The 16349-nt window shown below is 41.8% G+C and overlaps 1 protein-coding gene across 1 annotated transcript in view; it reads right to left on the bottom strand.

The window, feature by feature from the left end:
• Window positions 1–16349, bottom strand: part of ADAMTS16 (ADAM metallopeptidase with thrombospondin type 1 motif 16) — a 377420-nt gene that overhangs the window by 29465 nt on the left and 331606 nt on the right. The window contains exon 19 of the mRNA XM_075212833.1: window positions 7090–7291. Coding sequence (XP_075068934.1) covers window positions 7090–7291 — 202 coding nt within the window. The remainder of the gene's footprint in view (window positions 1–7089; window positions 7292–16349) is intronic.

Below are 16349 nucleotides of genomic sequence, written 5' to 3'. Positions count from 1 at the left end.
TCCCCTATAACCAGGAAACATGGGGTTAATAAACAAATCAAGCAGACAATGAAATATATCAACATTAATCAATCAAGTGTATTCCAGTCCACATTGTTGCAGGAACACATTCAGCAAGTGTGATGTCAGTCCCTTTGTTAAGATATCAGCAGCATTATCCTCACTTGCTACATAACTGACACTGATAGAAATTTTCTCCACTAACTCACATTTGAAGTGGTGTTTAATAGCAATGTGTTTGGACTGTCCATAGTGCTTTGTACTAGAAGACAAATCAATTGCCCATCGATTACCACAATCTATGCTGATGGTCTCAGCCTGACAAATAATATTAAGTTCATACTAAGTCTCCTTTATCAATAAAGCTTCTTTGCAGTTTCTGTGAGTGCCATGAACTACTTCTCGGTGGTGGATAGGGCAACAGTGGGTTGCTTTCTGCTTGACCAGCTGATGGCTGCGCCTGCCAAGACAAACAGTTATCCCACATAGGAATGATGGTCATCCTCATCTGATCCACAATGGGCAACACAGAAAGTCTCTAAAGTTGAATGTTTGGATTTTGCATATCCCAACTTTAAGGAACTTCTACCTTTCAGGTATCTAAAAATTCTTTTAACTGTAATCCAGTGTTGGTTCCCAGGGTTGATTGCAAATTGGCTCACACGACTCACTGCGTGTGTGATGTCGGGGCAAGTCCCAATACTTGCAAAAATTAAGCCCCCAACAGCACTTTGATAAGGGACTTGTTTCATTTCCTCTATCTCTTTGCTACTTGTTGGTGACATGTCTTTTACCATTATTACGTTTTTCTCAATGGGAGTGCTCAATGGCTTTGGATCAAACATAACATATTTGGTCATATTACCTCCAAGTATGTCTGTTGAATAATTATAACAGTCGCAGTTTTCAGATTCTGCACAATCTGCATGCCTAACAAATGATTTGTAGGACCTAGATCTTTTAATCTGACAGATGCTTTACACTGGTGATGTTCTTCTCTTGGCCTGCTAAGAACAGATCATCTAAGTATACTACTGTGATGAACAATTTTTCTTCTATAGTTTTACAATACAAAAATTGATCAGTCTCTGACCTAAAAGTCCATCTATATCAACAGAGCAGCTAGTTTGACATACTAGCAACAACCACTTTGCTTTACGATGTTTAGGGATTTCTTTAGGACGCAGACTTTTCCCTCTTGGAATACACCATTTTTATAGTTTTCAGGTGGCTCCAAATAAATCTCCTCAATTAACTCCCCATTTAGGAATGCTGAGTCGAAATCAAGCTGGTACAGTAATAAATCATGGATTGTAGAAATTGCAATAACTAACCTCATGGTGCTGTATCTTGCAACAGGCGAGGAGATCTCCCCAAGGTGGATCCTGCATTTTTGGGTGTATCAATTGGCAATATTTATCTTTTTTACAAAAGACCCACTTGTTTTTGATCATTGTATGGTTACTCGCATGTCAACTACAATCAATGTACTGTTGTCATCCAGAGCTGTCAACTTTGTATTTATTGCCGACTTCCACTCTTCCCAGTCGCTATTTGAATTTACCTCTTGGATGTTTTGCGGTTCACAGAAGGCTATGTTAGCGAATTCCTCGCAGTATCACCTGGTGGAACTCTTCTGTTACTTTTCACTGAACTTCTAGTTTTTGATTAGAAGTCCGTACTAACATCCTCAGCTGTATATCAATGTTACAATTTTTTTCTGTGGTTAATGTTCCACCATACCACTAGGCGGCGTTAATTTGTGAAACACTATGGGCCTGAGTCATTAAGGCAAAAAAGGAGTAAATGTTCTCTGGGACAAACCATGTTACAATGCAAGGGGTGCAAATTTGTTTATTATTTTGCACATAAGTTAAATACTGGCTGTTTTTTCATCTAGCACACAAATACTTAATAGCTTTATTATTACACTGAAATTTAAAGTTGATCTAGGACATGCCCTACCCCAACTATAAATCTGTCCCCACATTTTAAATTTACCTCCCGCTCCAATGCAACATGGTTTTGCCCAGGTGCAAATGTTTCTCCTTTTTTATGCTTTGCTCTCCTCAATGACTCAGGCCCTACATCTCTGGATTTTCTGAGATGTTTATTGGTAATGTCCCAGAGTAATATCCTTTACTCTCCTCGCAATATCCAAGCATGATACATTCCATTGATTTGAAATCTAGTTTCCGCCTCTTCTCTTTTGGTATATGTGCATATGCCTTACAGCCAAAGATATGGAGATGACTGACACTTGGATTTTTCCCGACCATGCCTCCACAGTAGCTGTGCACGTTTTTAGGTTTATTGCAGTGGACACTGCTTACACACAAAACCTTTTATCCACCCCTGCGTCATTTAACATAGTCCGTGCTCTTTCAACAATTGTACGGTTTGCTCATTCACTCACACCATTTTATTCTGGCATGTAGGAGATGTCAGTTGATGCTGTATGCCATATTTTCTCAAGAATGTAGCTAAAGTCTTCAAAAAGTTTTCATACTCTCCACTATTGTCGGATCTCAAGACTTTTAATTTCAGACTCATTTGAGTCTCCACCAGGGCCGTCTTTTTCCGATTGGGCATGCTGGGCAATGTCCCCTGGGGGGTGGGGGTGGGGTTCACAGGCATAGGGGACCCATAGGCAGGGCACTGGAAGTAATTAAGAACAAAAAGAGAAATATGTTATCAGTTTTCGGAAGTGATACGGCTCCCTCAGTCTTCTCCTCTTCCCTGCTGCGAACGCACTGAATGTTGGTTGTGACGTCATCACGTCCGTCATTTTCAGTGAGGAGCACACTGAGAGGAACCGTGGTGGACAAGCATGGGAGAAAGAGAACAGGAAATAAGAAAAAAGAAGAGAGAAAGGCGAAAGAAAGGTAAGTGAATGGGGACAAATAGCAGCATAATTGAGGACACTGTGTGAGATACAGGGGAGACATGAAAAGGAGCAAATAGCAGCACAATGGAGGGCAAAGAGTGTGATACAGGGGAGACATGAAGGAGGGCAAATAGCAGCATAATGGAGGGCACAGTGTGAGATACAAGGAAGACATGGAGTAGGGCAAATAGCAGCATAATGGAGGCCACAGTGTGAGATACAGGGGAGAGATGAAGGGGAGCAAATAGCAGCTGATGTGGATGTAAGGGGCATATGGAAAGATCTGATAGGCATGAAAGGGGTATTTAGTTAGGTTTGATAGCATGTGGAGTGCTGTTATGGGTATGTTGGCCATTTATGATTTTTTCATATCCCACTTCAACAGTTCCCTACACAGCGATTGTGGAGTACCGTGAAGAGACTATATGGAGCCATATGAACACTCGTCCGCTGGATAAATCAGCGAGGTAAGAGTTGTACAGCATGTTTTTTTTATTATTTAAACACTGATTTTGGTTGTGTAGCTAGGAGCCCCAGTACACTGCTTTTCCCGGGGGCACATAATACTGTTAAGACAGCTCTGTATCCACCAGGCTCTTGTATTTTGCAATTTTCTTGACAACTTCACTTTTGGCTTTAATGAAGTATACGTGTGTCATCCTTGTGGCGTCATCAATTTTTGTCATGAAATATTTTTAACCACCTCCATTGGACCATAGTGGTACATCTGCTCTAGTCGCTGACTTCGGAAAGGGACAACTAGTTTGTTTATCCTTTGTGCACCTGTCACATGCCAAGCTCTCAGTATTGCTGACAGCGATTCCTGTCACCATCCTATCAACGAGTTTCTGGACGCTGTCGTATATCAGATGACCCAACCACTTAAGACACAGCTCCATGCATTGATTTGTATCAAAGGCGGCCATTGCACAACACTCCTCAGTGTCTAGGACATACAGTTGGTTGCATCAGGTTGTTGTCGAACTTACAGTCCCACTTTCATTTTGCACCACACATTTGTCCTCTGATAATTGGTGTTTGTAACCTTTTCTTTCCAGAATGCTTGCTTATAGCAATAAAGTTGGTTCCCAAATCTGATATGAGCAAGACATCTTGAATGTTTGTGATGACAGTCTCACTTTTTATGCTTAGACGCAATATGATTGTCCCAACTTTTGTGTCAGTAAGGACATTGTCTAGTGCCCCCGAGTCCATATACCAGCAGTCCTTCTTGTGGCTGTCTGAAACAATCAATGTGTGTGTGAGTGTGTGTCTATAGTAGGGAATTTAGACTGTGAGCTCCAATGGGGCAGGGACTGATGTGAATGAGTTCTCTGTACAGCGCTGCGGAATTAGTGGCGCTATATAAATAAATGATGATGATGATGATCAATGCAGATTCATTTGGTTTTCCACACTTCTCCTGTGTGCCATTTGAGTCTCTCAGCCTGCATTCAGATGCCTTGTGCCTCATTTTGTGACATATGAAGCTCTTATGCTCGAGATTTTTGGACTTTGTACCTTTAGTGAGTAAAGCAGAACTTTCAGCATTTGTCTTGACGGGAATTCGTTGTTGGAACTGCAGCAGCTTGGCCCTTACTATTTCTGTCATCAGCTTGGTATCATTGGACTCCAAATCTACCACCAATAAATCGAACACTGGTGTGAAATTTTGCTGCATTGTCATCGCTCACCTGTGCTCCCACAGATGCCAATTGCTTAAGTATCGACAGCATTTTGTCAATATACTCATTCATGTTCTCGCAGGCACCTAACTTTGTCCCATACAGTGTATCTTTGTCACACGCTGGTCCCATAGTCAGGTACCGGCGCTCTTACCTTCCTCTTGTAAGCGGTGATCAAGTTACTAAACTACATTATTGAGACATCACTAGTAGTTTCTTCTGCGCATGTACTACCTGTTACACGTGCTTATGACCTCCTACCTGTTTCCATTGGTTCTAAGCATTTTGGAGCACTATTTAAATCTCCCATGGTTTCCTTTCCTTTGCCTGTTCTTCGAGTCACCCACTCTTAGTAAGATTGGCTTCCTGTGGTCTGTCTCACCTGTTGTCCGTTGTAACGTCTGGAGTCAGCTATTCTCCTCGCTGCTGCTGCTGCCGTCTATGAGCTTCACCTGGACTCAGCGCTCCTGTTCGGAATCATCACCTCTCGCCCAGCTATCTCAAACGCCTCCTTTACCTTGTCATTGGGACCGCTGCTGTACTACTCTCTGCTTGAATAACCATGCAAAGATCAGCTAAGTTCTACTCCTCCGTTACCTCCACACATTGAACCATTATTAACGAACTGCTTGTTACTCCTGCACTAATCGTTGCTACTCAGAATTACCATCTGTGGATCAACGAGTTTAACGCCTTTGCTTTACATTGGAACTACCGCTATGCCAGTAGCTCACCTGCTATTCTAAATCACCATTCACGGATCAACTAAGTTCTATTTCTCGTTACCTGTATCATCGAACTGCCATGTTATTATTGCCGTTGTTTGAACTGTCGCTGTGCCAATGATTCTATTGCTATGTTTGAGTTATTACCTACGGATTAGCCAAGTTCTAAGTTACCACTGCCTCTGTCTGAACTGCCTCTGTACCAGTGATTCATCTATTGTGCTTTGAGTTACCATTTCCGGACTAGCTTAAGTTCTGTCTCCATTATTACCAATGTTGAACTGTTGCTCTATATATAACTTGCAGTCTCTATGAGTTACCAAGTGTGGAAGTAGCATGTTGTGATTCATCACTTCTATTTTGTCAGTTGCCGTGTTAGGATTGTCTGCCGTTGCCCTGAGTTACTTCTTTCATTCAACTGCATCAGTGTCTATTGCAATTATCCTGATGCTTCATCTATACTGCTGTTATTACATTTCAGCATTTCTATTTTGTGTGTTACCACTGAGCCAAGAACTATTTGCTCCAGTATCCAGATTCTCTCTGACAACCTGTATCCGTCTATTGTGTTTAAAGCTCCACTATTGCTCTGCCAGCACTCATTTGGGAGACCGAGACCTGCGGATAGGAGCAGCGAAATCCATACCCTCTTGCCGGGGTCACTGGCAAAAACCTCCTACCCATTAGATTCCGCACTCCTGAGTAAGTTCCATCTTGGCAGAGACCAGGGATCCACTAAAATATTATTCAGAGTCGTGACAATCCTAAAGTTTATTCTCCTCATCAGACCTTTGTCCTCATACTCCATTTGCAGGGTGGTCCACATGTCTTGTACTGACACTTTTCCGATGATGATGGAATCTTTCCCCAAGTTCTCACTTAAGCTGCATTTCCATGGCAAATTTCCATGTTGCGCAATTTTCTGAGTCTTTTAGTTTTGCAAAGGTCATACTGGCGCCTGTCCTGCGCATTTTTCCCTTGTATCAAATAAAGGACTTTTCTGAAGAATAAGCTTCCTTTTATTGCTACCGTTCTTTCGTTTAAGTGCTTTCTCTAATGCACGGTCCTGAGCCCATAACCTATTGGTAGAACCTTTGGTGTCTGTAAGGTGTCAGCAGTGTTGGATATGGATGTTAGGCCGCACATGTTTAAACTTAACCAAGTTGTTGGTTTATTTGAACACTTTTAACAGTACTGCAAGTACTCATAGGGTTAATGACTGCTGCAGCATCAGGTAGTACAACAGTCTTATGCAGTTTATGTACTGAGCAGTATTATTTATATATATATGCAGGTTGGAAGCTTTTGGGACACTGCACCTCCGTTCAGTAACGTTTATGGGACAGGCTCCATTATATTAGAGTCTCACATCACTTTCGGTTCGTGCCTGCGCAGTAGCGCCATGCAGACGGCTGCGTCACTGCCTCAATTCCTTTCCCGCTAGACCACTGCGGATTATAGAAGACGGAGCGTAGCATTCCTTACTAACAAAATGTAGTGAAGCAAATAATGAATCATATAAGAGCCAGACATGCATAAGCTTTTTTTTTCTTGTTCACCTTATTAAACAAATATTATAGTATAATACATTATTATAGTACAGTATTAGTACAGTGTTATTCTTTGAATCTCTACCACCTTATAAAAATATGTTTCGTCTTTAAATCAATTGAAGATCACAAAGTATTGTAGAATCCATCTTACGTAGAACTACAAGAACATGAAGACTAGACAGACCTGAAATATCTTTTACAATTTTAATACCTTATTCTGGAAAATACTTTGATCTTACCTCTGACCAAGGTCCAACACTCCACGCTGGAGGACAGTTGTGTGTTTTGCATGTTTGTCGGTGGGCAGGTTGTGGCATGGAGCACAATTTTTTTGCCACAATTTCCAGCTTGTAATGTCTTCTTTGTTTACAGTGAATCTGTCGGAACTGCTCTCCAGTACCACAAGTCTGACTGCATTCTGTCCAGTTTCCTGCAGACCAGCTGAAGAAACAAAATGAAAAACTTTGTTAATTTTACTGGAATTTCAATAATTGTCCAACCAATAACAAGTTAGAAACTCACAACTTTTATTATTTTGATTATATAGGTTCCCGTTAGAGATGCTCACTGACCTCCGTGTTTTGGTTTTGTTTGGTTTAATTTTGCAATTTTTAAAGAAATACCATTTTTTGGGCTAAAATAACATAATTTAGGTATTATTTTGTGCCTACATTATTATTAACCTCACTAACACTAATTTGCAGTCATTTCCATTCAATTTTGACCATCTCACAGGTCACAATATGCTTTTCATACACTTTCAGCCAAATACTGCAGCGATCTGGCTGGATGGTAAGCGACAGAGCAATGTCTCAAACACATGGCAGTTCCTATCACATCTAGGAAACATTGCAACGGGCGTTCCACCTGTTTCTTGGATAAGTGAGGTAATTCTACAGCTAATATATGGCAACGATCGATCGCTCCACTTGTTTCTTGGATAAGTGAGCTAATTCTACAGCTAATAAATGTCAACGAGCGCTAACCCCCCAGGATGTGTGCTTTTCTCAGACACACACCAATCCAGGGTGCCAGACAATGCACTAAACAGAGCTATTGAAATTCAAAGTAAAAAGCCAGTTGGGTGTATATTACACCCTACACTTACAGTGAAAGTTACAAAAAAGCAGCCTGCAATGATTACGATAAATCAAAAAGCCCACAGCACCTTATCTCTTTGGGTGTATATTACACCCTACACTTATTAGTGCAAATTCAGAAAAATGCAGTTTAATCCCTCCTAGGCCCTCCTTAAACAAGCTATCAATGGCCTAAAGGCATCTTAGACCAACAGAGATGTGAAGTGAATTCTATCCTGTCAAGATGATGTCGTCATCATCTTCAGCATCATCCTCACCCTCATCAGTGTGTACATCATCACAGACTATCAGGGCCGGCGCTCCCATTAGGCAGCTGCCTAGGACGCCGGCATCTGGGGGGCGGCACTAATTCCGGGGACCCAGTCATATTTTTTTAAATGAATGCGGGCGTGCGATCGCCCAGGGCAGATCGCCCGCCCTCAATTATGCGGTGCTGCTACAGTGCAGAACCGCATTTTAAAATCCCCCCGGTGCCTGGCTTCTGGCAGCCTTGTGACGTCACGACACTGCCAGTGTAGAGGAGCCGATAGGAGACAGAAGAAAGAAGAAATTAAAGGCGGGCAAGAAGAGAAAGCAAGAAAAATGAGGAAGCTAAGGTGAGTACAGGAAAGAGGAGTCTGCAGAAAAGGGGGGAGAGAACGGAGGCTACAGACAGGGGGGAGAGAACGGAGGCTACAGACAGGGGGGAGAGAACGGAGGCTACAGACAGGGGGGAGAGAACGGAGGCTACAGACAGGGAGCAGAGAACAGAGTCTGTACAAAGACAAAGGGGGGGAGAATGGAGGCTATTCAAAGGGGGGAGTGAATGGAGGCTATTCAAAGGGGGGAGTGAATGGAGGCTATACAAAGGGGGGGGAGAATGGAGGCTATACAAAGGGGGGGAGAATGGAGGCTATACAAAGGGGGGAGAGAATGGAGGCTATACAAAGGGGGGAGAGAATGGAGGCTATACAAAGGGGGGAGAGAATGGAGGCTATACAAAGGGGGGAGAGAATGGAGGCTATACAAAGGGGGGAGAGAATGGAGGCTATACAAAGGGGGGAGAGAATGGAGGCTATACAAAGGGGGGAGAGAATGGAGGCTATACAAAGGGGGAGAGAATGGAGGCTATACAAAGGAGGGGGAGAATGGAGGCTATACAAAGGGGGGGTGAATGGAGGCTATATAAAGGGGGGGAGAATGGAGGCTATACAAAGGGGGGGAGAATGGAGGCTATACAAAGGGGGGAGAGAATGGAGGCTATACAAAGGGGGAGAGAATGGAGGCTGTACAAAGGGGGGAGAGAATGGAGGCTGTACAAAGGGGGGCGAGAATGGAGGCTGTACAAAGGGGGAGAGAATGGAGGCTACAGAAAGGGGGATGGAGGCTACAGAAAGGGGGGGAAGAATGAAGTCTACAGAATTTTGGGGAGGGGGAGGAGGCTGGAGTAAAAGGGGAGATGGGGGATTACACTTAGAAATATCCTTGAGTTAGAGACTATGGGGTCTTTGTACTAAAATAGTGCTTTGACAAAATGCAGCTATGCATAATGAAGCACCGCTTTAATTCACCTTGCTGGGGCTACTCTAGGATAGTCAAGGAACCATTTATGTGTTTTAGTATTTGCCCTCTCTTTGCTGCCCTCTATTAGTATAATTAATTTTACATGTGCAGAATACATTAACAAATGCAAATAAAATAGAACGGTCTAGATTATCTGTCATTTAGATTACCTTTCTCTATTTATTTGCATGTGTTAGTATATTTAATATATCATCTGCAGAATACATTGATAGACCGCAACATAGTATAGCCAAGTAGTGGGCAAATACTAAAAAGAGAAAAAAGCCAAGTAGTGGGCAAGGGGGCATGTGAGTAAAGCTGGTGTCGCCTATGTGGCTAGCATATGTGACACAAGCTGATGGGCAAGGGTTGACATATGTGAAAATAACAAGTGGGCAGATGGGCATGTGAGAGAGAAGTTGGTGGGCACCGGGTTATATGTCAGTGTGTAACAGGTGAGTGACGTCAAGTTTTCATTTCTTTTGTTTGTTTTGTTGTGAAGTCTAGCAATTGGACCCTCCCCTCTTGATATCCTGTGTTTGCTCCTGGGCAGCAGTGAAGCCTCAGACATTAGTGCTGCTTCAGACATCCGGACTACATTCTAGCCAGCCAAGAAGAGGTAAGAGTTAATTTTTTTATTTTAGAAATGTCAAGTGTGTTAGGGGCTGGGAAATTATTTTATTTTTTTGGGGTGGGGGGGGGGGGGCGGCAAGCCTAAGCTTTGCCTAGGGTGCCGAGCAACCTTGCACCGGTCCTGCAGACTATTAATTCATCTCCACTGAAATCAGCCATTAGAGAAGTGTCAGTACTTGGATGTATTTGCCGGTAAAGGCCTTCCTCGTAGTAGATGTAGTTCATTTTAATGAACATCATCTTTTCCACATTTTTAGGAAGCAACCTCCTACGTCGATCACTGACAAGGTTCCTGGCTGTGCTGAACACTCTTTCCGAGTACACACTGGAGGGTGGGTAGCTTAGGTATTGCGAAGCAAGTTTGTACATGGGTTTCCAAATGGCTTGTTTTTCTTCCCAGTATGGAAAGGGGCTATCTGACATTTCCATATCAATTAACTCTTGAAAATAATCCTCCACCATGCTTTGCATGTTAATAGTAGGATTGGATGGAGTTATGGCCGAGGTCACACTTTTTTTGGTAAAATCTTTCAAACAAGCCCAGATGTCAAACTGTTGTGGTCTGCCACCTGCGTCATCCCTGCTTGTCTTTGGAAAGTGCAATTTTTTCCGAGCAGCAGCTGCCTGAGAAACTGAAGGAGGAGACGTTGTCAAGCCAAGGCCCAGTTCAGCAGACAACTTGCTGACCAATAGCTCCTTGCAACTGTTTTGATCTCGGTCATTTGGAAACATAGAAGCGATGTAGGTCTTAAACCGGGGATCAAGCACAGTTGCCAAAACGTAGTGATCCAACTTCAAGATTTTAATAACTCTTGGATCATTGCAAAGTGAATTAAGTACTTCATCTACAAGGCTAACATACTATGCGGAATTGCTTTCTTTCATCTCCTCCTTCAGCGTGTCAAGCTGCTTTTCCAAAAGTCAAATTAAGAGAATGACTTGGGTCAAGCACGCAGAATCTAAACTCACTTTACATGTCACAACTTCAAATGGTTTCAGCATCTTGCACAGCACAGAAAGGATTCTCCAATGTGCAAGACTGAAATACATTCCCCCTCCTTTCCCAAAGTCGTGGCTTATGCAATACGCTTGTATCGCTTTGCGCTGTTCCTCCATCCTCTGAAGCATGTACAGGGTGGAATTCCACCTTGTGAACACCTCTTGCTTAAGTTGGTGGCATGGCAAGTTAAATTGTTTTTGGAGCTGCTGCAATCTCCTACATGCTGTGGTAGAATGCCTGAAATGTCCCAAAATTTTACAGGCCACCAAAAGCATCTTCTGCACCTCACGGTTATTTTTCAAGATGCTCTGCACCACCAAGTTTATTGTGTGAGAAAAACAGGGAATGTGATGGAATTCACCCAGCTGTAAAGCTCGCACAATATTGTTGGTGTTATCAGAAATTACATATCCTGGGGAGAATCCAAGTGGTGTATAAGCCATGCATCAATGACATCCCTTAGTTTTCATAACAAATTGTCAGCTGAATGCCTGTTAGTGAAGCCGGTGATACAAAGAGTAGCCTGCCTGTGAGAAATGTTACGTAGTGGTGTACATGCTGCTGTTGTTCCTGCTTGTGAAGGCGAATGACCAACCCAGTGGGCTGTCACAGTCATATAATCTTTGGTTTGGCCACGTCCACTTTGTGAGCCAAATAAGTACATTTTTACGAACAGTTTAGTACAGTTGTGGAATAGCTTTTCGTGAAAAATGGTGTCGCAATGGAATTTTGTAACGGGGACACAAAACATCAATTAACTGTGAAAAGCCAGCTGCGTTTATAGTGAATATTGGACGCAGGTCTAACACTAGCATAGTCGCCATGGCGTCTCTGATCCACTTTGCGACTGGGTGACTGAAACAATCTTTTGCTAGAGGAAGCAAATATAACAGCACAGTTAATTGCTGTAAAGTACTAGTGCTCTTCTTCTTGGGCTTCTTATGGGAGGAAGATTCACCACCAGCAGCAGCAGCAGCAGCAGCAGCGGGACTAGCGCTCAAGCATTCTTCAGAGGAATCAATTATAGTGCAGGAGTCATTGAGCCTTACCAAGATGGATGCAGGGCTAACTCCGATCGCTACTGAGGTTATTGATGAGAACGGTGTTGTGGATGTAGATTGCAGGCGTCGGGATGTAGGTCAGAGACGGGTCCTAGCTGATGATGGAGTGCTTGTTTTTATTTTTTGCCATAACTTTCAGCTTTTCCCAACAGCTTGCCATGAACTCTCGTCAAATGGCGTAACATGGATGAGGTTCCAAGATGGTTATGGTCCCTCCCCCGACTGACCATGGCTTTACATACACTACAAACAGCTATACAACTGTTGTCAGGATTTGGGTAGAAATAATTCCACACATAAGAAGTGTCTTTTTTGGTCTTATGCCCAGGCATGACAATGGCCTTCTTCTTGTCACCTGCCAGAACTGCTTCCACTGGTGCAGGACTTACACAAACAACCTCATCCTCATTAGTGCCCTCGTCGGCTACACAAATATCCCCCTCATCCTCTTCAAATTCCAAAGTGGCATCCTTAATTGGTGTATCACCAGCTACACTCGGGCTGTTCAGGCACACATCAGCAGAAATGCTGAAAGGGCCCTTCTTTATGGGTACACTATCAGAATGCTCACGATTACACATATCACTCGTGGATGGACACTCCTCAGGGATTGGTGTCATTTCAGATTCTAAGCATACATTTTCCTCTAATGCCTTACTGTTTTCTTGCAGCTCTGCTTTCACACAAACAGTACTGGTGCGCAACTTTTGGACGCCGAATTACTTGGTCTTGCTTGGTCACGAGTGACCTTACAAGAAGAAGCCTCAGTAACATTTTTAGATCTCGCACTAATAGAGAAAGGCGAATGCCTCATTCTTTCTTTGCCACTGCGTGTGTAGAATGGCATGTTGGCAATTTTTTTTTTATCAGCAGTTAACTTTTCCTCTATTACAGCTCTTTTTCTCTTCAACACAGTAAAAGGTGTTTTTTTCTGTGATTTTTTCCCTGACTTCAAAAGACTATGTACTTTTACTTGGGTTTTACCAGATGACGTACAGGGAAGACTACTATCAGGACTGGTGGCAGCAGCTGCTTGCTGCTCCTGCTCGTATGTGTACTGATATGAATCCATTTTAATAAGACCCCAAACACTTGTGGTGCAAATTCAGAAATGTATAGTGCTGGTATATTAGAATTTCAGCAGTCAGAAAATAGTTTTTTTGAGAAGGGGGGAATATGACACCTCAAACACTTTGTAGTGCAAATTCAGAAATAATATAGCGCTGGTATATTAGAATTTCAGCAGTCAGAAAATAGCTTTTTTAGAAGGGGGGAATATGACACCCCAAACACTTTGTAGTGTAAATTAGAAAAAATGCCTCCTCTATACTCCTCTCTTCCTACTCTATTCCTGCGACCTAACCCTACTCTATCCCTCTCTCAAATGGCGCTAGATCACCGTGGAGGTGGCTATTTATTCATTCTAAAACTCCAGAGATCCATCCACGTCACAATGACGTTTTGCCTTGTTTTGGAATCCGAATAGGAGCGAGAGTACAGAGCCGACTCGGTTCTCTGGGAACCGAGCCTGCCCATCTCTAGCTCCCATTCAAAACACAATTAGAAATACAGCTCAAGCAAACATCTTTACCTATCATAAAGGTTTGAGAAGTGCCTATATACTTACCTAAAGGTACGGAGATGGTGCACCATCACATGTTAAGTGGCGCTTACCAGGATGTACTGAATGTGCTGGATCACACCACCCTCTATACCATAGTTCATTTGTTGAAGTGCAGTGAGATTAGAAGTGAACAGTGCCATTGCCAGTCTTCATTTGATGGCAGCATTCATCTAAACCAATATTGCTCTGAGACTGGAAATACATTTTTTTGATGTGTACAAATGTACAGTGTAAAACCAGAGATAGATGTAGAGGGTAATGTTATGATCATTCTTGTGCAAGAAGCCACACCTGAAAATGGGCCAGACTGTGACACAGAGCACACAAGCCCACATATGTAAAAAAAAACTTTGCACAGTCTAAAGAGGTCACAAAGGACCCAATTATTAACTGAACAACTTAATCAACTGGTGTCACTGCTAACCCAATACACCATTAGGGGCTGAGTTCAGACTTGCAGCTCTAGGGTAGTGACTGAGCCAATTTTTTAAAAAATAGTCAGAGGAGCCCAATTTTACCCTCGGCCACACCAGCTTTTGCTTTTACTAGAATTGTTAGTTTGGGTCTGGAAATCTTGGTGGTTGTTGATATGTGTTCTAATAATAGTGTTGGTTGCTGAAAGTTATACTTGAATTTAAACCTACAATAAGAGAGAAAAACAGTTATCACTAAGATCAGGTTTCAGCCAAAAATGTATTTGCTCATAGTTGGAGACATCTCTATAATATTGAGATCCCTGCAATATGAGGATGTGGGAGTTAAAGATTTGTTTAAGATGCATAAAGAATTTCTATCTATCAAAACATAAGTAGAGGAATGTCATCTTCCAGATGTTAAAGGGAATTCCCATTTGTGTTCTCTTAAATATCTCTGTATTAAACAAGTTTGGTATCCATAGGTAGCCTTTGTTTAGCAAATTTGAGCATTACACTTTCATTTATGGTAGGTGTCTGCCTTAGAAAAATAATAATTTACTGTGAGAAGCAGCTTAGCATACCGTGTGTGTGTGATTTACTCAGTGTTTGGAGATTTACACAAGGAACAGCAGGGCAGTATATCTTATTAGGAAACTTTGTACAAATAATAAAAAGTTTATTATAAGGATGTCTTTTTTTCTTAGTAACCTAAATATGCAAAAAACACGTGGAAAGAAAGAATAAAAAAAGGCAAATGGGCTATATTCGGGCTTTGACAGAGTGCAGTGAGTATTGGAGACATTTCCACATAACAGTCCACTGTTTAGAAGTCCACCTAAGAAGCAATAATCTACAATCATGTGCAAATCAATGTACCAAAGGCAAATGTCAAGAAACCTATGGACTCAGGTCCTTTGTACTGCCTTCCTTATGAAGACCATTAGCTAATTACTGAGCAAGAAATTCGGGTTTTACAGTTTCTCTGTTTGAACTGGTAACAGTTAAAGCAGAGCATAACTGTTTTGGTATAAATAGTGGTTAAGCACGGTTTTATTTCATATCTTTATTACACAGAATAAATTTATAGAAATTTCTAAAATTTTCACCCAGCATAATTGAGTTTTTCCAGCTTCTTCTCTGATCTATGCTGGCTTTTTGCAAGTTTTTTCCATGCTAGCCAATATTCTGAGACATGTTTTCAAATGAACATAATGCAACATTAGGTAAATATAGGAGCAACTGCGTGGAAATATGACTTTAATAAAAACTTATTATTTTACAATACTGTATGTGACATGGAGATTATGCAGCTTCCACATTGGAAAATACTGAACCGGTGCTATTTTTTGGTATTCTGCCATAACACTGAAATCTTAACCCAGAAAAACGATAGGGAATCCCAACCAATTAACCATGAAGAATCATATGTCAGATATAATGTTTTAGAAAATGGATGAATACATCTGCAGACAGTTGCCTTTCATTATTTGTACTTTAAGGGCTTGATTTATCAAGTAACTTAAAGTGAACGTAATTTGTGTTTTTGCATGCACATATAGAAATTGCATGCATGTATGGTCATATTAAACTACAAGAAGATCTGAAAAAAAAATATTTTAATAAGAAAAGCATATATTAGGATGTTACTAATGCCTATTGTAAATAAATTGCTTTTCTACAGTTGCTTTTAATTGCAAACACAAGCTGACATGCATATGCAACCGTCAACACTATCAATTGCCACTTACACCGGCCCTGTACCTGGTGATATGGCTAAACATACCTGAGAGATGCCTAGAGCTTGAAATGGACGAATATGCATGCTCTCAACCTTGGTACGCCTTTACTGTACACTGCAGTCGTGCATACACCCCATCCCTCCCCCATTATGCCCTTCAAAAAGTAGGCAGCCAAAAGTGTCATTTGATGAATTGTGTGCACTTGTGTTCAATGGTGTATAATCCGTTTCTGAGCATATGAAGAGCAATTTAAATATATGGCACACAACGGGAAGCAGATCCTAAATGTTATATATTTAATGGATTTAATGTATTTCAGACAATCACATAGGTATTTGCTGTTATTTATACAGGCTGATCATAAAAGTGCCTCTACAGCCATTT

The sequence above is a fragment of the Mixophyes fleayi genome, chromosome 5, assembly GCF_038048845.1.
Source record: "Mixophyes fleayi isolate aMixFle1 chromosome 5, aMixFle1.hap1, whole genome shotgun sequence".
NCBI lineage: Eukaryota > Metazoa > Chordata > Amphibia > Anura > Limnodynastidae > Mixophyes > Mixophyes fleayi.
The sequence above is the reverse complement of the archived record's forward strand: the minus strand, read 5'-3'. Positions and strand labels throughout refer to the sequence as shown.